General features: G+C 41.1%; 1 protein-coding gene and 1 long non-coding RNA gene across 6 annotated transcripts; one reads left to right on the forward strand and one right to left on the reverse strand.

The window, feature by feature from the left end:
• The first annotated feature begins 318 nt into the window (after positions 1 to 318).
• On the forward strand, positions 319 to 13,214 carry LOC139914365 (uncharacterized). Its single transcript, XR_011784758.2, has 5 exons — positions 319 to 427; positions 2,283 to 2,319; positions 5,141 to 5,186; positions 9,988 to 10,135; positions 12,004 to 13,214. It is a non-coding gene; the product is annotated as an uncharacterized LOC139914365 (long non-coding RNA).
• Positions 13,215 to 13,687: 473 nt separating this feature from the next.
• LOC139914370 (C4b-binding protein alpha chain-like) lies at positions 13,688 to 23,553 on the reverse strand. Of its 5 annotated transcripts, XM_078288121.1 has the most exons (13): positions 23,503 to 23,553; positions 22,550 to 22,657; positions 22,237 to 22,425; positions 21,906 to 22,002; positions 21,175 to 21,251; positions 20,892 to 21,071; positions 20,592 to 20,768; positions 19,770 to 19,883; positions 19,086 to 19,109; positions 18,898 to 18,945; positions 18,311 to 18,374; positions 15,686 to 15,751; positions 13,688 to 15,322 (listed from the first exon to the last, which is right to left on the reverse strand). In XM_078288121.1, the coding sequence occupies exons 2-12, from the start codon at positions 22,614 to 22,616 to the stop codon at positions 15,694 to 15,696; spliced, it is 1,095 nt and encodes a 364-aa protein (XP_078144247.1). In that variant the 5' UTR covers positions 22,617 to 22,657; positions 23,503 to 23,553; the 3' UTR covers positions 13,688 to 15,322; positions 15,686 to 15,693. The 5 variants fall into 5 exon arrangements, with proteins under 5 accessions (XP_078144247.1, XP_078144250.1, XP_078144249.1 ...); XM_078288124.1 differs by lacking the exon at positions 19,770 to 19,883; XM_078288123.1 differs by lacking the exon at positions 18,311 to 18,374.
• Positions 23,554 to 23,801: the final 248 nt, after the last annotated feature.

Genomic DNA, 23,801 nt, shown 5'->3' on the forward strand with positions numbered 1-23,801 from the left:
CTCAGATGAGCCTCTCTCAGAGAAAATGGATATTGAACCGAGTGGCAAACTCTCTCTTTGACTCCCAGTCAAAAAAAACAACTTCTCTTTGTAACGAGATTTACGCTGAAGACGGAAGTGTGCAGAAGTGAAGCCTCTCGCGCGCCTGTGTACTCTCTGGTTCTGCGTCTGTTTGTAAACATGCGTCAAAAGCACGTGATCCGGACGACGCGTCTCTGAGCGACGGCCAATCAGGGAGCGGGGGTGTGTGAGTGGGCGGGGCTTGGCCGTGTCGCTGTAAAAATGTCGATGGATGGATTTACCAAGTAGGGGAACACTCTGGATTGAATAATAACCCCCAAGGAGGATTGATGGGGGTGAAGGCAGTGGTGATGGTGTAGTGGCGGTAACGGGACCGGACGAGTTTGGCAAGAGACGCGCTGTGTCGGTAAGTAATCCCCCATTCCAACAGAAACTGTTTATTTCCATCTAGTGGCTGCTCTAACGAAGAACCGCTAGGATATTACCATAATATCCCTATTGGGATTTATAGTGCGTCTGCGATACTCATTATTGAGTTTATAGGGGGCTCATCGTAGCCTACTTCATGTGTTTTTTAATCTCTTATGATAGTCTATCACTAGTGCTATAGCCTAATATTCTCATACGAAATGTTATTGTTCATAGTTTATATTTAAAATGTGCTATTTTAATAATAGCATATTCTTCAACATATTGTTCTATGATTACTATAGTTCTTTTTGGATAAGGGCTAATTTAAATTAACTACGCCTGACCGTGATTTGATCATTATGGTGTCTATAATTGCAGGGCGCAGCTTCTTGTTTCCAACGTTACCCGGAAATAAACCTCACGGGGTATTTGCTGTCAATAATTGCCTTATAAAACAATGTCTGTGAGGATTTGAGGTTCATTCTCTACGGAAGCAGCGAGGGGACAGAGCAGCAGGGAGGGATGGAGAGGTGTGCTGGATGCTTGGTGCAGGAGGATGTTGCGCACTTCAATTTATCTCCGGAGTGAGCGGTCCGTGCATCCATGCGGTACTGCGTTATGATTTCATTGTTAACTAAAAGATAGGCTGTAGTACAGTCCTTAATGTTAAGAATGATCTTTATTCGTTATTAATTGTGCATCCACGTGAGTATAATTGATTCAGTCGCTTATAATACGCAGTGATGTCAAATTGGTTGAAAGTGTTGATTAAAGTTGCGAGAGGAGGGAAAAAACTTTAAATCAGACTACTTTCAAATAATTAAATTGATGAGGAAACTATCTTGTTACTACTTTGTCATGAAATAGTAATATTACTCTTTGAATTTTGTCACTATTGCACCTGTCAGATTTTGGCATATTAGCATCATAGTTACATTTTCCAGCTCAACAATGCATATCTTGACTTTTTTGTATGACAATATGGTTTATTATTACATGTTTGGTCGTTTAAAAAGAAATAAAAATGTAATTACCACTTCATTCAATAGTCTAGGCTTCATATAAGCCTAAACTTTAAATTATGTAAGATGATTGTTCTCTCTTGAAGAGTGCAGAAATGGATAATATGGCTTGTCTCTGCAAGGCCACTGTTTTTCTTTGTGAAGATAACTTAGTGAGTGTGTGTGTGCTGTGCCAGTGCCTTGACTCAGCTCCATCCATCCAGAGGTTTCTATGTGATACGCACTTTTTATTCCTGATGTAAACAAACTCTCCAGAACCCTTACCACTATCAAACACATGATGGCGCATTTCAGCAGTTTTAGATCTTGTACTGGAGCATGAGGATTTAACTTATAAATGGTGTTCTTGGAATGAGTCAGATATTTTTAATGGAAAGTATTGATATAACGCCACGGGGTGGGGAGAAACAAGTTTACACATTAAATGAGCTCCAGTGAACTTGTGTTTTTTCATCCATTACGTGCCTATGCCTAATAGTTTTGTTGACAGAAGGACTGGCATGTCCATCTGTTGTGGTTTGGAAAGAATGGCCTGGTATCTCCTGACGTCAAAACCCTAAACCTCTAGAGTAAAAATGATGTCAGCTAGAGCAGGTCCACACAGTGGATGTCTTGTTAACAAAATATCAGATGACCGGAGGCAATTGACCAATTGATTTGCTGACGGCTTCAGAGACACAGTAAGAAAAAACAATGTTTACTGTTGTGACAAAATGTTTACTCAGGAAATGCACATATTGGAAAATCTAACAAAACAACAAAGTTAAACTTGTAACAGGAATTGCTTGCCTTCTATACATATATTGATTACTATTCCTCTTTTCACAGAAGGAAATGAGGTGTTGCTTTCAGCTTCCAGTGAAAGGTAAGAGCCCACTGACTTAGTACACAAAATTTTAAAACTTTCTAACTTGGCAATCAAATATCAAAAATGTGTCAAATATTAAATTCAATTCAATTCAATACCACTTTATTCCACATGGGGTAATTTATAGGACACAATGAAAAGGTACAAGTAAACATTAAAAACAAGACAGAGAATAAACATATCACATAACAAAAGAGAGGCAAGACATATTACCAGGCTAACAGCCAATTGCATATTTGCACTATTAAAGTGCAGATTGCGGGCAGAGGTCAGCAGTCATATGCATATAGCAGGAATTATAATAGTTCACAATTGTCCAGTGTTAGAAATCTTACAATTCTTATTTTAAATTTTGATTGCTTCTAGTGCAAAGATATTTGTCCTGCACTGGAGTACCAGAAACTTCTTAACTGGTGGGAGGAGGTTGAATTTATTGTGTAGTACATGTGACTTGTCATCAAATATTGTCTGGGACTCTGAAAAAAAAAACTTCTTTGAGGTAATCCAATGATGTTGGAACATGTGCTGACAATGCCACAGAGAGCCTGTTTCTGTCCTTCTGATTGGTCTTTGCAAACCAGGTGATAAAAGAAAAAAATGATATATTCTCAATAAAAACATGTAAAAAGTTGTTAAGACCTTTTTTGCTCACTCCAAAGTAGTTTAGCTGCCACATACATTGCAGTCTTTTGTGACTTTTCTTTATCATGTTGTTTGTGTTTTCTATAAATGTGAGCTTGTCATTAAAGACTGTCTTGGGATATTTCTAAATGTGGATAATGTCCACTGGTTCCCCATGAAATACGCAAGAGGTGAAGAATGTGTCGGTGCATTCGGGATTTTACACCCATTGGTCCCAATACAACCAAAACAACATCCAGGGAGCTGGCTGGGCACCTTTCCTAGGGACAGATTAAGGTTTAGGAAGTGGAGCAGGCATGGCTGAGAGATGACATGGCTAAAATTAACACACTGCCCACTGAATGAAGTGCATAAATAGAAGACAGGAAGGACTGGCACTTCTTAACACATCTTAAGGGCTAGCGTGAACACACACTGTCATCGTCACACCAAGATCTCCTAGTGGTGTTAGAGGCTGTAGGTTATCAACAGTGCTGGAATATTTATAATGGATAAGTATGAATTAAGCTTTATTCGTTAGTAGGACTGTGACATATGATAGTGTTTAATATTAGGGACAATATTCAGTGCATATTCAACAACATCACCCTATCAGTTAATATTTATACAGTATGTAATTTAATAATATATTTAAGTGCGTCTTTCATCCATTCTTCCTTCCTTGGTTTGGAGCTTCACTAACAGGAAAAGTAACCCTAGAACCCAGTCAGCTGTTCAACTTGCATACATATTCTTACAGCGTGTTATTGAAGTTATCTAGTACATAATGGATGTGTAGAGCAAGGATCTACTCATCTTAGAGGAGCAGATAGGCTTCAATCCTCAGATCAATACCCCCAGCATCTACCAGTCTCCTCTGAGCAAACATGCTTTGATCTCTCAGATCCCTTACATTTCCCATATAGCTTCAGGGTGAAAGCTGATTCTTTTACCAATGGTCTCCCATCCCAGTCCTGTAAGGTGAAGCTGTGGGGTCCATATCCTCTGTCTTCAGCAGGGTATCAGGACATCACACGCTACAAAAGCACTTTAGGGAAGAATATTTACAGCCATCTGAAGCGCTGGATGAAAATCTAGACCTGTAACTGGAGGATAATGGCAAGTTTATGGCATCAAAAGCGGAGGAATGGTTTGTGCTTTGATAGCGGATTTAGCCAAACCTTTGAAACATCTGTCGTAAAAAATACAAGGTTTAGGCAGGCAGCGAGGCAGCACTGCAGCACAACAAAGCATCCTACAAAAGTGGTTGACTGCTGCTGTTCAACCCTTGAGTTCTAGCCAGCAGTTATGGCGTTACTAATAAAGATTTTCATCCAAGGGAACAGCTTCAGTCAAGTCTTTAAAGAATGCGAAATATTTATCTCATAAAAGCACTTGTTGAATGTGCACATTGCCATATTTATATCTCTGTAATAAATTAGTGCGGTGGTGAGCCGACACAGACAGAAACTTTGTTTACCTTTTGTCGGCAGAGACAAAGCTTTCATTTCAGCTCAGCACATAAAGAGGACTTTCTGCTTCGGAAATGCAGACAGACCTAATAGCCACGGCCTTGTTGAGAACAGCAGAGCTCATAAAAGAGACAGAACCGAGCTTGTTCTTCTTATTGGCCCTGCTGGACACTGGTAGCTATGTTGTAGTGGTAGCTACACTAACACTAACTGTACAGCCACAGGCCAATTTGACATAGATTTCAATGTCTATTGAAATCGGTGTCAAATTGTCACCAATCTTTGCCTCAAAGCTTGTGTAACTGTTCTTATATGTCTTCAGCAGCCAGCATCTTCTTCGTTCTCTCGATTTAGATTTTGCATGTAATAGATTCATAGTGTGATTTGGTCACTTTGTTGTTTATGTGTAATGCCACAACCCAAATAACTGACTGGACAAGACGGTTCATACTGTCCTTTTCCTCCTGGCTGTCTTCGATGTGGCACTTGATTTATTAGCATTATCTGGAGCGGCTGCCTTAGTATTCACCAGGCTGTGACGCTGTACAGCTCTGCAGAAGTGTCAAGATGTCTTGTCTGACGGAGTATTCCCCAGATATGCAAATGTTTTGTGAGATGATTTCACTTGAGCATGTGTTTGAAAAAGGTAATGTTCATCTTTAGACCATGATTTTTTGGTGTTGCACTCTAACAAAGCCATCTTTCTCCTTTTATCTTCCTCACAGCTCCATTGTCTAATTTACATAAGAAATGAAGAAGTTGCTGAACAAGGTACGTGAACAATCAGATAAAGCGGCGAAGACCAAAATCTCAAAATAAACTCTGCTAATGATTAACTGAGCCAAAACAGACTATTTTTAAGTCGAGAACACAGTCCTTTTAAAGATACAGCTACAATCCCTGGTGGACATACAAAATTATAAACATATTTTGATACTATGTTACCATGTAATGCTTTAACGACATGATTTTTTTCATTCTTCCAGTCATTTCTGAAGAGAGAACAGCGTGTTAGCGATCCGTTTGTATTACTTTGTAACAGTATTCTTTTGAGTAGAGACACACAGGACAGAACAGTGCTCTGCATTTCCTCTAGGGCAGAGCTGTTGTGGGCAGAAAGAGGAAGTGCAGGAGATAGGCCTATTCATGGTCAGGTGACAGAGTGTGGTTGTGACTTTCATTCACCACACACTCTCCGAATTTACACTTACACGACTCCTACACCACTCTGATAACCGGAGCTAAAGATGGGCAACATTGAGAGATGATAAACGTTCATTGTCTGTGTCAAAGATCAGCGAATTAACAAAACATAAGGGGATTAATTACACAATGACGCAAACCAGAGCACCATGCGAATATTCCCCCTGGCGCAGACGCGGAGAGATAAGTGGAATCCCTCATTAGACAGTATTTAAAAAGGCAAAAAAGACCATCTGAGTGGTTATGCAACTGACACACAAGCCGGCGATGTGCCTTTAAAACCAGTGGGTTGTCAGGTGATCGAGGAGGCTCAGTCAGCTCCGGCTCACAGACAGAGGAGCCAGAGAGCGTCTCTAGCTGAGAGCAGAGAGGAGAGCGCCACAGAGAAGGGCAGCGGAGAGAGAGGGAGAGAGACCCAATTAAAAGGGGACACGGGGGGAAATGGGGACACGGCAAACGTCACAGAGTGGGGGGACAGGGAGCCGTGGCGGCAGGGTCCCTTTAACTGCAGTCCTGCTCGCGCTCACTTGCCTTGTGTGGCAGCCTGCAAGTGTGTTGCTGGCTCGGCTTGATCAAGAAGCTGCGTTGTGTAGCCACAACAGTGGCATAAAAGCACAGAGAATTAAGTGCTGCGTCACACTGAGGAAGAGGAATAGGGTGATCATGCGCGCGCGTGCATGACTCTCTGTGTGTGTGTGTGTGTTTGTATGTGTGTGTGTGTGTGTGTGTGTGTGTGTGTACGTGCATGTATGCATTCGTGTGTGGTCCAATCTGGTTCTGTATACATGTGTGTCAGTTCGAACTAGCAGTCTAAGAGCAGTTCTGCTGTTGCAACAAGATGAAAATAGAGTGTGCGTGTGTTTGAGAGGCAAGCAGGGAGGGAGAGAGAGGGAGATACGGGGAGGGAGGGAGAGCAAGTCAGAGAGTGAGAGAGAGAGAGAGATTTTGGATTAGTTGCTACGTCACTTTTTCACGTCGGGGGGAAACAGAAGCTAAGATAACAGAAGCCCAGAGTCATCGGGTTTTCCACCTGGAGTGGACACAATGGTTTCGGACAACCTCGGCTTCCTCCTCCTCTTCCTCTTCCTCCTTGGTAGTTTTGATCTGCTCTGCCTGTCGCTACTATGTGTGTGTGTGTGTGTGTGCTGTGTAGTTCCTGTGGGCTGGTATCGGGAGTTTCAACATGGATGCTGAAGATGTGACACAGTTTCTCTGGGTCTTGTTTTGATGGCATGGTAAGGTGTGTATGTGGGGTGGGCAGAGGTGCGGCAAAGGGGTTAACAAAAGAATATTCTGGAAGGTTCTTATTATCGAAGCGAAGCTCAGTCAGGAATGTTTTGCTGAGAATTATCGAGGTAATCGAATATCGCTGTTTTGCCACCATCAGTTCAACTAATACGGATGACTACATTGTTGCAAATAGGTGAATACGATCTTGCACGGTGCTGTCTGACCTATTATGAAACAGTATTACGTTTGTATGTATGATACATCGTTATGTGGGAGCGTATATACTGTAGGTGCGACCAGGTAAACATTACAGCACTGTCATCATATGTAATGACTTGCTTTTTGTTGTATTCAGCGTAGAGGATGGCATTTTTTCCTGTTGCTACGTAACATATATATGTATCTGTGTTCAGACTGTTGCCTGCTGGCCTACTTGTTGTGGTTAACTCTTGATGGAGTTGAAGGAAAGGAGGAGGATGGAGAGAGCAGGGCAGAGGCTGGCTGGGATCCAGCTGTATGTTATTATCAGACAACAGACCTGCTCGCAGTCTGTGGCTGGTGGCAATTTTGTCAGGTGATTTGTTTTCACCCTCCAGGGCCACCGGGATTTGGCAAAACCCTTCCCAAGACACATTTGTTTCTGCGTAGTTAGGAGAGACAGAGGTGGTGACGCAGTCATTTCTGGGCTGGACTTCAACCAGTACATGGCTTGTATCTCTCTCTCTCTCTCTCTCTCTCTCTCTCTCTTTCTCTCTCTCTCTCTCTCTCTCTCTCTCTCTGTTTCTCTCTCTCTCTCTCTATGAGAAAGGGAGCGACGAAAGGGGCTAAATGTCATGGCTCAGGATCAGAGAGAGAAAGAGAGAAAAGGAGGAGAGAGAAACTGAGAGGGGGAGAGAGAGAAGTTGTTTACCTTGCTCTCTTGGTGACTCTGCACTGGCTGCTCTCCAATTCACATGCGCTGGACTTCCTAAAGCTGCTGCATCACAGGCCACCGGGCCAAAGCTGGATTCTCATTGGATGGGAGGAGCTCCCCCGGCTCTACAAGCGGCACAGCACAGTTTTATTGGCTAAGCACAAGCAAGCAGCTGGAGTTCAGCATCTGATTGGTTAAGAAGTGCTGTTCTCTGAAACAAAGGTTTTAATGTAGAAGGACAGCTTTTCTGTTGATCCAGTATCTTAAGTCATGTCTGTATTGAGAGGGGCTGACCTGTTAATATATTGTCAATCGAAGTTAATTTGTCAAGCTGGACAAATGTTAAAATGGCTAGTGAATGTGGCTTTAGAGTACTGGGAAGTGATATGGAATCAGAATGTTTTGCCATATAGGAAACATTACTGCCTGTGTGTCTTTATATCTAGACAATAGTGTGTTATGAAATACAGATTATATAGTCGTCGTCAAGCATTCTAGCTGATGCTGACATTTCTATCAGTCTGTGCTTCCTCTGATGCAGTGGGCCAACCACAGGCCTTCCTGTTCGCTCTGGACTGTCGGTGCGAGAGAGCTGCTCAGCATCTTCTGCGTAGCGAGCCTCCCTAGCCCTCTACCCACACCTGTGTGCGTGTGTGTGTGTGTGTAGGGTGGTCAAGCAGACGAACGATTTAAATCCTTAGACAAGAGATGCCTTATGGTTCTCCTAGCTGGCACTCCGATGTCCGAAAGTTGCCACGTTCAGAGATGATGCAAGAATGTCTGTGTCTGCCAATGGTCTGCATTGCAGCTCCCGCTTCTACAGTCAGCGCCTCTCTCTCTCCCTCTCCCTCTCTTTCTCTCTCTCTCCCTCTCTCCTAGATGTGCTGATGTTATACAGTGTGTGTTGGTATAAGATATACTATGGTTCTCTATTTCTCTTTCTCTCCCATACCTTACAGTGTTAGAAGACGATCCTGAGCATCAGGGGGTGTGACTGGTGCTGCTCCCATCACCTCACCACTACGGGGGGTCATTCCTTATGAATGAGTTAACGCTAGGAGTTAGTCAGCCTACCAGTCTGTGTAGGTGCACACACCAACACAAGGCCTAATTGTCAGGCACGGTCGGAGAATCAGACGTTCGCTATTCCAGCTACACAGCAGACAGCAGATTCTTGCTATGCATTTTTTTTAAACAAAATCCTGCATTTTTTGAGTATTTGTTAAGAGGTATATACAACTGTTAAATCCCTTATCATGCATGTTTCGCTTTATTGTTTACTCACGCAGCGATTGACTGCTGGAATTATATTCCTATTTCTATTTGAAGAAGGACTGGTGCGAAAGCCATTAACCAATATGGGTTTCCCCAGGCCTCTTGACAGTTCCATCCTGATTGTGTTGTTGACCGCTCTCTGAAGGCCTCCTGTCCCTTTAAATCTTTTATAAGCATTACACAACAGGTCCAGGGCACACAAGCAACAAACAACCCGAAAAAGAAAACTGACGGGGTTGGGTTGAGCCAGCCAGGCGAAGGAACCAGACACCTACGGACACACAGGCCCTCTGATCAGAGCCGTCACTGTGGCTACCACGCCAACACACACACACACACACACAGACACGTTTGTGCACAGACGTACACACACGCATACGTGTACAGTGCCTTCCACACCCTCACACGCAAACAGTCCGGGCAAAGCGGCCCAGCCCGGTCCATCTGAAGCCTGATAAGGACCCGGGGGCCTTGGGGCCTCGGGACCTTTGTCTTTCCTGTCATTGTGGAAATCAAAGTAAATGTGTATCTGAAAAAATACGAAGTTTAGAAGCAGCACTTCCCTGGCTTGGCTGCAATCAGCTTCAGCACAAGCAGTATTTGTGGGTGTTGTCAAAGAAAATATGAAGAAATGAAGGCAGTCTGTGTGTGGGCGTCGGGGGAGGGAGGGGGTGTTTGGACAGTGAAGTGTCCGTGGTCCTTCTACCTGCCAAGGAGAAACAAGGTGGGGAGGGGGAGGCTGATATGCAGGGAACAAAAACAGCAGGAAGAACAAAGCATTTTCAGGAAAGGTTGGGTAGTTTTGTACTTTGCCTAAGCACTTGGCACCAAGTCAGTGAACTGGCCACTACCTGTCCTTGCCCCACCCTCTCAGTGTATTGTAGCTACCTGTCTGCGTCATGGCTCTCACTGCCAGCGACTGACTGCCACTTCCTTGCTTTCCCCCTGTAGTGGCGGGAGAGCAACGGAGCGCCATCCTCACTATTCTGCTGAGCAGAGGAGAGGAGAGGAGAGGAGAGGAGAAGAGAGGAGAAGAGAGGAGAGGAGAAGAGCCATCCAGTCAGCGGCGGGGCTCGTGTCGGTGTGCACTGTGCTGCAGGTGAGGCTGCATGTTAAGACGTACAGGGGCAGTGTGTTGTGTGTCTGTTCTTGTTTGGCCCTTCGCACGTCCGCTCTGTTTGGATCAAGTATCAGATCGGTCGTGTGGGGGTGTTGGAGAGAGAGAGAGAGAGAGAGAGAGATAGAGAGAGAGAGATGTGTTCTGGTGCTTTCTCAGTGGTTTTCCATTTCATCTCTCTCTCTCTCTCTCTCTCTCTCTCTCTGTCTACTTCCCTCCTCCCTCCTCCCTCCTCCCTCCTCCCTCCTTTCTGGCCTGATCCAGGGCAATGAATCAAACTTTTTTCTGGGCAGGAGCCTGAGATCCTGGACTATCCCAAAGCGCATTTCATCGGAAGTTCTTTCACAGGTCTAAGATGCTGTTGAGCTTCTCTTGCCCTCGTCCTGATCCAGTCAAAAACAAGGTCGAGCGCTTAACGCGATATATAAAGCGTACTGCGCCCGTTTACAAGAGCCCATTAATAATTGAATGACAGGCATCAGCGTAATGGAGGACCAGTGAGGCATTGTTAAAAAATGTAATTGTTATTAAGGACGTGCTGTTAGAGTAAATATGACAGTGCCTCTAAGAACGATCTGCTGATCACGTGACCTGGTAGTGTCACCTCCCGGATCTTATTGAAGTCAACTTTCCCAGCTGAGAGAAGGAAAGAATGGTGTCGCAGTCTGATAAGATTAAAGGCCGCGCTGTCATTGAGTCGATGTCACATTGTCCCGGGTGTTTGATTCACGCGTAATTGACTTCGGTGAACAGAGCCTGCAATAGACGACAATTTCTGTATTCCACACAAAATGGCTGTAAAATAATTGAAATGTGTTGTCCTTTTTCTTTCTGGATGCTTCGAGTGGCTCTGAGTGCCACTCCCATCGTGACAGGGGTTTAGGATTTCAGGTGATAGGTGGTCCTAGTGAAGTAGCTGGTGAGAAATAAGTGGCTACCCATAATACATATTCAATGGAATATGGATGAACTGTTGTACTGCATCTTAAAATGTTGATGTAACTTGAGAGAATACAGTTGATGGGCCCGAGAGTAGGGGCTCCCAAACTTTTTCATGCCAAAGACCCCAAATTTCTTCAACCTCCAGCTGTGGCCCCGCACCTCCATAAAATATCTTGGCCACCTACAAACTGTGCATTAAATAATAATATCTCGGTTGACCTAATGTCAAATCACAGAGAGAGAGCTTACCGTTTTCCTTTTCCTTCACTTAATATTCCTTTCAGTATCCAGTAATCATTCGATATTAACTCCCTATACATTTCAGTCGTATTCACCTCAGTATTTATTAATTTCAATAATCAATACATTAAGCAAATGTTCTCTAAAATATTTTGCTTATGTTGCACATTCTGGTTTCTATTACCTACTATTCATTTCAGTCATCAATATGCATTTAGTAGTGTGTTCTCTTCAATATTTTACAGATGCTGCATATTCTGATTTCATTGAAAACATCTTATCTTTGTGTATATTTGTATATACTGAAATATAGGCTGGCCCTCACCTGCTCCAAAAGTTAAATGGACATGTCCTGTGTCACCTCTCTATCCGCTGGGCTGCTGTATTGTCAGAAAGTGGAGCTGTAATTTTTCTTGCAGCCTCATCACCCAGGAATTCTTTTACAATATCTTTCATAGCTGATCTTCTCCGAGATCTAATTCTAGGCCCTATATTACTGAATTACATATTGATATCAAGCTATATTAAAACTGGCTTAATCTCTTTTCACTCAACTATTTTCTCGTTTCAATCAGTCTCTAAGAGAAACCCTTATCAAAGCACTTGTCAAATATGAAATGCTTGTTAACTTTATTATCATTCTTTCTGTTTTCTACTGTTGTCTATAGGATCATGGGTCACAGAAGGCTGGCTTTGGACGGAAATACTCCCCTTGGAAGCTGGTTTCAGATGGTGGCTTAGAGTATTGTCATCTATCTAGCACCATTTGAAATCAGTGTTCTTGGGGTGGGAAGTGTGTTTCTCTGTGGCTCCGGCCAGCGACAGGCAACAGTGTCAGAAGTGAAAGAAAGAGACAACCTCACACGGAAAGTATCAGTCACTGAAAGCGGCACTCAGAGGGCTAGAAACCGCCAATCAACAGCGACGTTTAGACAGCTCAAGCTCTTTGTCCTCTCTCCAAGGTTGACCGATTTCTTTTGGTGTTCAGAGTCTTCTTGTGTTTCTAGCACCATTTGAAATCGGTTACAATGAAGGACAGATCTCATCTTGACTGGAGGGGGACTTGGCAGTAACTACCAGGAAGCTGACAAGTGGATATGGTGAGCTGGAGGCACAGAATTCTACAGCGGATATAGAGAAAAAACAATAATTCTGTGTGGTCAGACCTTTTCACAAAATTACCTCAGCCACAGGGGAATAAGCCACAGGGGAATAAGCTATATGCTCTTGAAGAAGTTAGCCATGTTAAAATGTGTTAATGACAATGATGTATCCAGTGTCTCTCATTCATGTGTGATTAATTCATTTGACTGTCTGCCAACCTGATGAGGGGATTACACAAAACACAGCCTTGATGACTTGTGGGCCATCAATTATTCATTCATTAAGTTGAACTTCTCTCCAATAAGCAATGCTGCTGTTAAATGGATGACTCAAACCTTCTGTGTTTGGAGTTAAATCCACTAGGTGGCACTGTATCATGACATGTCACATTACTGTATTTTGATTTGTCTCAATCCGTACGTGTGGTGCTGTAATGCTTCATAGCTATAGCTATTATGATTCCATTTTAATCACCATGGTTAAATATGAATGTTGTATGAATCTCTATTTCCTTTAACCAGCTTTGGCAGCTATGAAAATGTTATGTAATATCTTCTGAACTTTTGTTATTAGCAGACATGCATGACTGAATCATATTCCTAAACTTAATATTCAAGTTTTGTTTTACAGATTCAAATCAGTATCACCAGGATATAGCATAATCCCTTTCAGTTATCTGGCTAACTTTCTAATCCTGCTTTATGAAATGCCCCCCTGGTCCATCTGTATGTAATGGCCTCTTTTTTCACAACAAATAAATTCTTGTTTAAGGATGTGCAGTTCTAAAACACAACTCAATCAAAAAGGTCAAAACTTTCATGTCCATTTTGATTCTACATTTTTACAATGGGCATCCCCCATACCAAATCTATAGTAAAAATATTTCAGACTACTGATGCACCTTCTCATTATAGTAGGGGGCTACAATATTCCACGTACTGCAGCAAGGTTGCCTGTTCCTAATACATCTGCTGCCTCTTCTGTGATGTGGACAATACATTTCTTATTTGTCTCACAATATCTCATTTACACTGTGTGCATGTAGAATACAATGTGCTGCCATGATACACAAATGTTTGCTGAATACTCAGACTGTCATTGCTTTTTCAAACTCCATTTGCAGGACAGCAAATTGTGACACCTGGGCCCAAGAACGAGCTTCAGTCATAACAAATAAAGCCTGTGTACAGACATGAGCACATTATCAGTACCTTGTGCACATTTCAAGAAAACAATGTGGAGTCGTCATTATCTGGAAATCCTTTTATTTGAGCAACTGATTTACAAAAACAAAGTAGTGCCAAAAAAAAAAAGAAACATTGTTTTATGCCAACCTCAACACAAATACACAAACTCAATCTAATATTTTGACACATACAAGTTAATAAATATATATATATATATTTTTTTTAGAAAAAGCCTCCAAGGCAAGTGCAAGGTTTAGAGACCACAAAGTCCATACATCTTTATGTAACCAGACAAAGTCCTCCTCTTAGTGGGCCGGGGTCTGAAATGATTAAACTGGTGAATGATGCTCTGGAATATGCATTTCTGCAAAACTCTGACATGACGGTAAAACCAAGTCATTTAGTTTTTAAAAAATGTTTGAATTGTTTCCTTAATCAGGGATACTGTTTTAAATTAAGTGAATGAAGCTACAGGGCACAAAAAACAATATCCATTGTATTAAACATTACCATGGATGATTATAAATATTAACCCTAGGTAGGCCTAAAAGAAAGCCTCCTTTGACAGAACCCAACAAGCAGGTTAATATTTACACTAGAGGAGTTCATCCAGGCACACACGCACACTTCAATTAAAATGGCAACTAAAATACTGCAACTTCTGTATTAGGCATATGGGACATTCTAGTATCTTACTTAAATGTTTAGGCCACTAGGCCAGAGACATTTTTATTGATCTGATTGAAGTCTCTCTTTTGTGATTTACAAATTTCCTTCTCTCTTGGCATCAGTTAATAAAGCCAGAATAAACATGTGCACTTCAGTAATTTTACAATTATTAGTTGCCAGAAACAGTCCAGTTATGGTGTGAATTGAATCTAAAAGGCAGAGTATTGGTTTGTTGGCAAGAAAGACTTTCTCTTTTACATGTGAAAATTGTACTTTGGGTGTGGACTTCCCACTTCCCTTCACAAGCATGGTGTGATGTAGTAAGTAATAAGCAAGTCTAGCCACTTTGTTCTTATGCATCAAACAGCTACCATTGGTTTAACTTCAATTTCCTGTATTTCTCAACTTCAAAGGCAACAACAATTTCATCCTAACTGTATCCTAGGCAAGCAATGCACATATTCTTAACTGTTGATTTTGCATATTTTGAGCTATGGCACAAATACAGCATGTACATTTTAACAGGTGTATGTGTATAAAGTGATCACGCATGGCCAGGCTCTGCTCAGATAAATATAATGCTCAATTTTAAAGTAGAGATTCCAAGCTTCTCTGATGATATGTGATGACATTCTTCACTCCAGGATGGAAAAACACTGGTGATGTTGTAATGGAAAGGAAGGCATCCCAAACATATCAGGGAATTGAATCAGAGAGAAGGAAAAAAAAAAAAAAAAAAAAGAGTGGACTTTGAAGCACACAGAAGATATAAATAGTTGCCAACCAATCAAGAGCAGCCACTCAAGCATAAGTATGGGACTGAGCCCATTTTCCATTTGTTGCAGTTTCTGAATGTCAGACTGGGCCCTCCTTTTCGGGGTTTCATGGACTAAATCCGCGGTGCCATCCACATGCACATGGATGTTGTGGGTACATTCAAAGACTGGTCCAGTGATATCCCTCTTTCTTAGTGAGTCAAGTTACAGTCAGTTATATTGGGCCGTCAAAAGGGCAACTCCGCTTGTTGCTGAAAAGGGAAGCGGGGGGGGGGGGGAAATGTAAATTAGTTATTTTTAGACAATGAAATTTTACACAGGAAGTTTCAAAAACCCCAGCAGTCCTGCGAATCAGGAAAAAGATTAGACATGGTGAATTTTGACAGAAATGGTGCTGAGAGCTTTCCAACAGGTCAGCCAACAGTCAAGGTTAATAAGGAAGAAAAAGAGAAAGGGGGGGAAATGCACTTGTCATGCACTTGTCATGCACTTGAATCGGGTAAGTATATGAAAGCCAATTCCTTCTTAATCACATATTGTTCCTGCTCATCACATTATTATTTCATTATCTGGCATAAATTAATTAAAGTGTGCTTGGTGGTCCATCTTCTTACCAAGAGTGCTATAACTCCACCTCTTCATCTTTTACGGCCACATTTCCAGAGTAGCCACTCGGAGAGCTGTAATCCAAAAATGACTGGTCATCATGAATGCAATGCGCATGACCTGGGGTCCATTCCAGAAAGCAGGTTCAACAAACTCTGAGTCTAACCCTGAACTCTGAGTTGATTAACCCCGAGATAGGAAACTCACCGAGTTTTCGGTTCCAGAACAGCTGATCTGAGTTAGTTCAATCAACTCTGAGTATGTTCACCCTGAGTTAAGTGCGTGCATGACGACAATAAAAAGCCATCATCAATGGAGCTCTGATACTACGATTCACCATGGCAACAGGTAAATAAAAGGCAGAGCCTCCATTTTAATCCAGTGGACGTAGAGATATTAATGCATGTGTATGCGGACGGTGCACATTTATCTTTAAAAAAAGAGCCTGAGTCAGAGTGGGGAAAAGTGTCAATAAGTTAACACAATAAAGTTCTATTCAGTGTTGTCCATTAATTCATTTTTTGCCAGACTTACATTTCCTTAATGGATGATAAAGTGGTGGAATCTGACTGTGTATTAGGCTATAGCCTACATTACATTTTAAATATATTTGTTCAGCTTTAATCTGAGGGGGACAAAACACAGGGGTCAGCAACTGAAGATGAAAAATATAGTTAAAGATTTAAAAAATATATAGATCAAAGACATAGAGACATGATTGTAAGCTCACAATCTGATCCAGTAATAATGTGTTTGGTGATTTGCACTTGAAAAGGCATCGAGGTTAAAATACAGTAGATTTTAAATTCTTAGACATCTATTTGTATCTTGGCTCAACAGAATTCAGTGACTTTATTTCAGCTACTTCAACAAATGTAGTAAATTTAAACATTGTCACTGAAATGCTGTTAAAGCACGTTAAGACTATGCACCCTATTTAAAAAACTCACTTTCAAACTACATTCTGCAGCTGCATCCTGCTCACTCCAATATCCAATATTATAATATTATAGGAATGATGTTCCATCAGTGCGACCAATCACATCATGAGTGATAGAGATAATTAATCATTGATCCTACGTGTCTAAAGCTTCATACCGATTTTGTAAATTTAAACTTTGATTACACATTATTCGCAATAAACATTTCAGTGCAGGAACTGCTCTAACAAACTGACAGCTGTCTTGTGTGCACAGAGTCACAGTGTTATAAAAAAAAAAAGAACTTCCACTCGCAGAAAAGACATGCAGAGGTTTTATTCTGAGGTGAGGGTGAATTCACGCTGTGTAGGCGTAATATTTGAATGTGAAGCCAAAAACCGCTGTTCAAAGAAATGACTGATGTGCATGAAAGCGGTAACTTTAGATAGTCCTTGAGTAACAAACTAATATCCAACCAGGATTTTGATTCTGACATACAGTAAACCTCCGCTAATTAATGCGCTTTGATACGCGCTTTGATACGCGCTTTGATACGGATTGAATGAATGAGGAAATGAAACAGCGTGTCTGGCTCTGTAAGAGGGAGGAGACAGAGAGAAACTCAGGGTTTGTTGAAGAAAACCTGCCAGCGAGCAGGTTAGGTTCACAGAGTCAGTTACCGTGGTAACTGACCCAGAGTTTAAGTTACCTCTCTTTCTGGAACTGAAAACCCGGAGTTTCCCTCATCTCAGGGTTAACAAACTCAGAGTTTTCGCTAACCCGCTTTCTGGAATACCACTCATGTAGATCCCATCATCTACACAGAATGCCCCAAACACACACCAGCCCTCTCTGTGTTTAAAGGCGCTGTGCAGAGATGAGACCATTTTTGTCTCTAGTTACCGAGGTCTCCCACAGCCCAAAAACACTAGCTGGTGTGTGTGTGCTACCTCGGAAAAACAAATACAAATATAGCTGCCAGCAGAAAAGAACAAGTTACCACAGAGTGACAAAGAATGCACTGAGTTCCCTTATTGCCCTGCAAGACATTGCGGGTATTAGAGTCTTTGTTATCACAACATAAGTACAAATGACTGTATTTTCTTCAAATCTCAAAATATGAACATGTGGCTTGGTAGATCTCTTTAAAATTATGTTTGTGATGAATCTTTAGAATTGCAAGTGGACTGATTACTATGCCACGATTTTACAGTCAGTTGAACTTTTTGTGCATATTTTAAAAATTGCATGGCTAATTTGATAGGCCATAAATTGATGGCACACATTATGGGTCCTAGAGGCAAAATCCTCCAGCATGTCCAGATACATATCTGTACCACGTTTCACATCTCTATGACCAACAACAAGGCGGGGATTATATAGACTTTGAGGGCTTATTAGCACCCCCATGGGCCAATCAGTACCATTCTTTGTGTCAAGAACAACAACAATAGGAAGGAATTCCTACAAACATCATAGGTTACAAATGTTGATGCTGTGGTAACAAGAAAAGCTTCACAAATGCATGCATGTATCATGCAACAATGAACAGTTAATTTGGGCAAGATTAGACAGTGTGAAAATGTTTGAAAAATACACACAAAACTGAGATGTAAACAGTTACAGTGGATGCAAACAAAAAGGAGAGGGAAGCCACAATAGTGACTAAGCGCTGTTAGTCGTTAGTTTGCCTAATTGAATGGAACATCTTACCGGCATTTTTTCTTGTAGAGTTTAACGATACAAAAGCCACAGGAGCCACCAACAAAAATAACAACTATTTTGATGAGAAAGAGAAGGAGATGTTTGAATCCATAAGGCCAATAAATTTAGTTCTACTTGCCATTTAAACCTCCGTTTACCATCTCCTTTAAGACATGAAGAAATAATAAATTGGTAATTGCAAAAAAGCTGTTTAAATGGTCGGCATTTAAATGTAGACCTAAACAAAGTTCAGCATGTCAGCATGACTGCCAAGCTTAAACTTCTGTTCGCCTTCTCCTTGTTTTATGACAGCAGAATTGCTATTGCTGTTTGGCAATAGCAATTCATATAAACAATTCACGTTCTCCATGCAATGTAGATGGCATGAACAAATTACAAACCAAGGCATTGCACAAGGTGGCAGCATTAATAGCTTATGTTTAAGTTGATGTTAATGTTTATGTTATTACAAAAACACACAAAAACACACTACTAGACTGCTTTTCCTGAGAGGCCATCGTGTTCTTACTAGAGGTTAAATGATCTCTGTATAGTCTTACTCCACTGTTCAAGGATAAAGTCCATTTGGAACTTACCCAATAAAATAAACCACCATGACTGAGACCATTTCTGTCCATCATCTTCTGCAAGAAAAAAAAAAACAGACAATTGTGTCACATAGTGTATTTGATGGGGAAAAAAAGGAAAGTTTATCTGCTGCTTGTGTGTTATTAAAAAAAACAAAAAAACAATTCAAACAGTGGAGATTATTGTGATGACTTACTGGGTGGGTCAGTGGTGCGAGGACCTGTGGCAGAGATGTAAAATTAAACATAAAAGATGTAGTCAATTATCTCTTTCTCACACAAACACATGTTGACTGTTACTGACAGGTTTGTTAGTAAACAGTGTGTACATTCACAGCACTTTATACAGTAAGGCTGGGCTATGCTTTTAACAGCAATTGCACCAGTGGTGGGCCTGGCAACATAAGCATAAGAGGGTTATATACCAAAAATTACATGTGCTTCACTCAAAATGGCTAAACATTATGCAACAAAATCAAGTCATTAATATCAATGCAAACACACATTTCAAGTCAAGTGTTTCAGTTTAGTACAGGGACAGGCAGGGAAAGGGGATGGTGCATTTATTCATAGGAAATGTTCAAATCATTATGCTTTTCAGCAGTGTTTGATTATGCTCTAAATCAATCTGCATAAAGATCATAGTTTATTATATTGATTTAGTATCATCTGAATTGATTTAATAGGATTAGAAAGCAAGGCCATTCAACTAGTTTTTTGTTCTCAAACACACACAGTGTTTTGATCTAAGATATAGCAAATAGCTGTAATATTACAAAAAGGCCTTTGGGAGGGTGAACCTAAACCACAACCTAATTCAAGAGATGCCACTACATACTGCAGTGCTTTGGATGGTGCTTTAGTATTAAAAGGGACTCTACCTGGGACTGGGGGTGTCTTTGCGATGGGAGGATGAGTGGTGGTGCTGGTTGTGGTAGCTTTAGCTGTAGTGGTAGCTTTAGTTGTGGTGGTAGCTTTAGTTGTGGTTGGAATCGCTACAAAGGAATTTAAACTAATCAGGCCAGTATTGTTGATATTTCATCACAGACCCTAAATGCAGGGATGTGCTGACATCACATTAATAAAGATATTCACTTCCATGATGGTTATTGGTTCATTTAAAAGGCAATGGAAATGGGTAAAAACGAGTACCTCCATACACTGGGCTTAATTCAAAAGATTAATATAATTTACCATCAACAGGGCTTTACACAGTTTTCCTGGTAAATTCCAATATTTGCTCCTGTTTTGTGTTCAAACTTTTTGCTGTATAGCTGATTTAAATTTCTTATTCAGTTTTATTCCTTTCACAAAATTGCACATCTAGACTTACGAGCAGCCAAGCTTGACACCAAATTCTTAAACAAAATTCAATTTCCAAAACTTTTGGGATTTTTAGATACGTGTACATTCCTTTAACTTCCAAACCTGGAAAACAATTTTCAATTTCCATGATATATCCAGATTCTTTCAGAGCACAGGAACCTTGAATTCATTGATAAATGCATGGTTATACTAGAAGGAAAACCAGGGATAGCGAGTAGGATTATAGAACATTATGTGATGAAGCTAAGCACATGTACTGTAAGCATGTGATGAAAACTGCATTAAGACAGAATCATGTTTGACCATGTTCAAACAAAACGGCTGTCTTTGCTTAATTGGGACTATGTCAAGTCATAGCTTACTTCTTCGTGACTTACCTTTACATACTGGAGGTGTAGGTGACCATTTGTTACCAATTTCACATGACAGCTGAGGTGTTCCTTCCATAGTATAACCAGGATCACACTTGATTGTCACAAAATCCTTGTATCCATAAGGGGGTAAAGCACCTCCTTCCCTCTTAGCATGTGTAACATTAAGTATGCACTCTACCTCTGCAAAGAAATTTTGAGACGGGGGTAAACAAATCGTCCATAACGACTCACTCCAATACAAACAAATGTGACAGCACCAGCAGCAGTCAAGATTACACTGAGAAATGTTTGAAACAAACATACGGACACATGTTGGACTTGGTTCGAATTTTCCATCATCCGAACAAGCTATTGATGATGATCCATTGAGTGTGTAACCTCTCTGACACGTGTATCGTATGACGTCTCCATACGAATAGCTGTCTTTAAGCGGGCGGGGTTTTTCTGCATTACTAACCTCAGGTGGAGGATCACAAATCACCGCTGCAAAATAAAAATGACATCTATTAGAATGAAACAGACACTTAAGCCTTGTGGTGTAATTGAAATTGTGTGCCTTATATGAATACACACAGAGATTACCAACCTTCACATATAGGCACCCTGCCCGTCCACCCTTGGACTAAACAAGTCCTTTGGCCATTTCTGTCGGCCAAACGGTAACTAAAACAGTTAAGAGTTTGAATGAGCACAACAAATCTCAGCACCGGTTTGGACCGTTCAGTGTATCACGTTGATTTGCCACCTCTACACAGTAGTAAAGAACTTTTGTGCAATAAAAATGACTGAGTCAGACACATAGCATGCAGTTTCCTGGTCTGTTATCAATACTTTTCATACTCATCACTCGGTGCAAGGTGCGGCTTTGGGTGTATGGATAAATTGGCACAATCAGAAAACACCAGAGTATACCCCGGCAACCCATTGGATCGTACATTCAGAGTACGGTCCAAACTTGAGCTTGTAAGCCATTCAGTGGACGTTTTTATCCAATGTGTTATATATTCAGAGGTACAGCAGAACATTTGAATGTTTACAGTGTTAGACAAAAGGTATCAAGCTAATCAGCTAGGCATGCCGGGTGACTTCCTAAGAGGTGGGTGTGTTTCTGAATCCCAAGAAAAGGGAAGGAATCTCTGAAAGGTCAAAGAGAAAACACTGGATAATAAGGGAGCCCAACACCCACTTTGATAGGAATAATTTGTTTTTGGACTGGGAAACTTAATGGTGGACACTGACATTTTAGAGTTAACCTACTTAAGTTAAAAAAAATAGGCTTCTCTACTCAACTATCAGGAACAACAGTTCATCACTGACCCAGTGTTGCAAAAGGCCGTAACCTTGTCCCCAAATTGAGTCCCATCAATTTCAAAGTGTCCATTTATCACTTCTCCAGGGGAGCCACAATCTCTCCCTGAAAAGAAGAAGAATCTTGTCAGGAGAGAATTCATCTATCAAGAATTACTGAGTGAAGTGATGCACTTGACATGACAGACTGGTCACCAGAAATGAACAGTCACCCATCTCAAAGAGCATTGGAAAATCGGTAAAAGAGGTTATTTACTGCAAGTATTGCCGATTTAAACAGATTTTGAAATAAGACTGTTATTACAGATAAATAGTACACAATACACAAAAATAAAGTTACGCTGGCATAGAAGCTTCACAGCACTCCAAGTGCCAGCAGTACAGGTGATGCTCCGAGACCCCCCTGCAACCTCGTAGCCAACTGCACATTTAAAAGTAGCTTCAGATCCATCGGCAAATGTTGTTTTTAAAATGTCACGGTCAGTCAAATCCATGTTGGGTCCTCCAGCAGGTGGGGAACAATCTTGAGCTATAAAGAAAAAATAAAATATAGAGGAAAAAAGATGACTATTGGACAAGTTAAACCAAGTCTAAACATCAGCCTTTGTATCTAATCACACTAATGTCACAAGGTTATTCACACTTTCACTCACCTTGAGCTGTGCCAGCAAGGCCAAGACTGCTCATTAAGAGGAAGTAGGTGACGCCCACGGGCCTCATGGCGTAATCTAGCAGGTCTGGCTTAATTCGGTGAACTCTTTCTGGTAATAACAAGCTCAAATGTGAGTAGTTTAATAGCTTAATAAACCTGTTCAAGCAGAGCCGTTGAGCCCAGTGAAAACATTAACATTGTAGACATGTATGTTCTCTGGACATCTAAGTAGCCGGTTAAAGTCGTTAGCCAATAACAACTAACCTGTACATGTCTATAATTTATATCTTCATAGTTTCCATGACTAATATTGGTAGCTAACTAGGCTTAGCCCCCGATACGTTCAGTTATCTCTTGTATTTTAGAGAACGTCACGCCAACTCCATTCAAAAATATGTCAATGTAATGTGACATTGCTTATCAGAGAACATACAAACCTTGTAAAGCGTGGCTTTAGACATTTTCTGAATCGATAAGTTCCACTGGCAAATTCGGCATAAATGAAAAAAACACATTTAGGTAAAATTTCAACCTTCAGAACAGGTTTGACTGTTATTCCTTTAATCTTCTTCCGCCAAAATATAGCATGGTGGGCGGTAACGTAATGCTAAACAGATAATTCAAGTCGAAATTGAATTGCAATAAGAGCTGATTAGTGATCAGATGCGTGCCGAATTTACCAGTAGACCCTCCGAGTTCGTAAAATGTCGTAAAAATATGCTGTACCGGGTACAGTTGACGATAGACAACTCTTTCTCAGTACGAGAGAAAACGGATCGTATCGGGTCTAACCTAGGCTAGCGATAGATAGCTAGCAAACGTAGTAAACGTAACATTATCGTTAGCTCAGACGTTACATACAGTGCGGTATCGTTGACTTGTTTTCAGAGTGTTTACGTAAGGGGGTTTTCCAAGAAAATTAGCTAGCGAACTGACTATATGAGCAACTCTTACCTTTCAACTGTGCTGTTTAGCTACAATAGCTGCTGCCTCCCTTCCACTGGGGATATTGTTCTTTCAGGGCCGTGGCTGCTGATACTTCTGGTTGTCATTTCCAGTTAAGAGGCGTGGTCTTAAAGAGACATGACAGCATGACTTGGACTTGGCAGAGGGTCAGCACGACCTACAGACTGCAGTATCTGGATATGTTGAATGTGATAAAAACTTGTTAAAGCTCCACGGAGAAAACGGTCTCACCTTAAGACTACTAAGAGAAATTAATAGCAGAGTCTTAATTTGAATATATATATATA

This window comes from Centroberyx gerrardi, chromosome 14, assembly GCF_048128805.1.
Source record: "Centroberyx gerrardi isolate f3 chromosome 14, fCenGer3.hap1.cur.20231027, whole genome shotgun sequence".
Lineage (NCBI taxonomy): Eukaryota > Metazoa > Chordata > Actinopteri > Beryciformes > Berycidae > Centroberyx > Centroberyx gerrardi.

Excerpts from the sequence above, each read along its gene's own strand:
- LOC139914370 (XM_078288121.1), bottom strand. The coding sequence starts at position 22,616 with ATGAGGCCCGTGGGCGTCACCTACTTCCTCTTAATGAGCAGTCTTGGC. Across the intron at positions 22,003-22,236 it reads TGTGAAGCTTCTATGCCAGC|GGAGAGATTGTGGCTCCCCT; the intron begins GTAACTTTATTT and ends TCTTCTTTTCAG. Across the intron at positions 18,946-19,085 it reads TCGCACCACTGACCCACCCA|AAGATGATGGACAGAAATGG; the intron begins GTAAGTCATCAC and ends TTTTTCTTGCAG.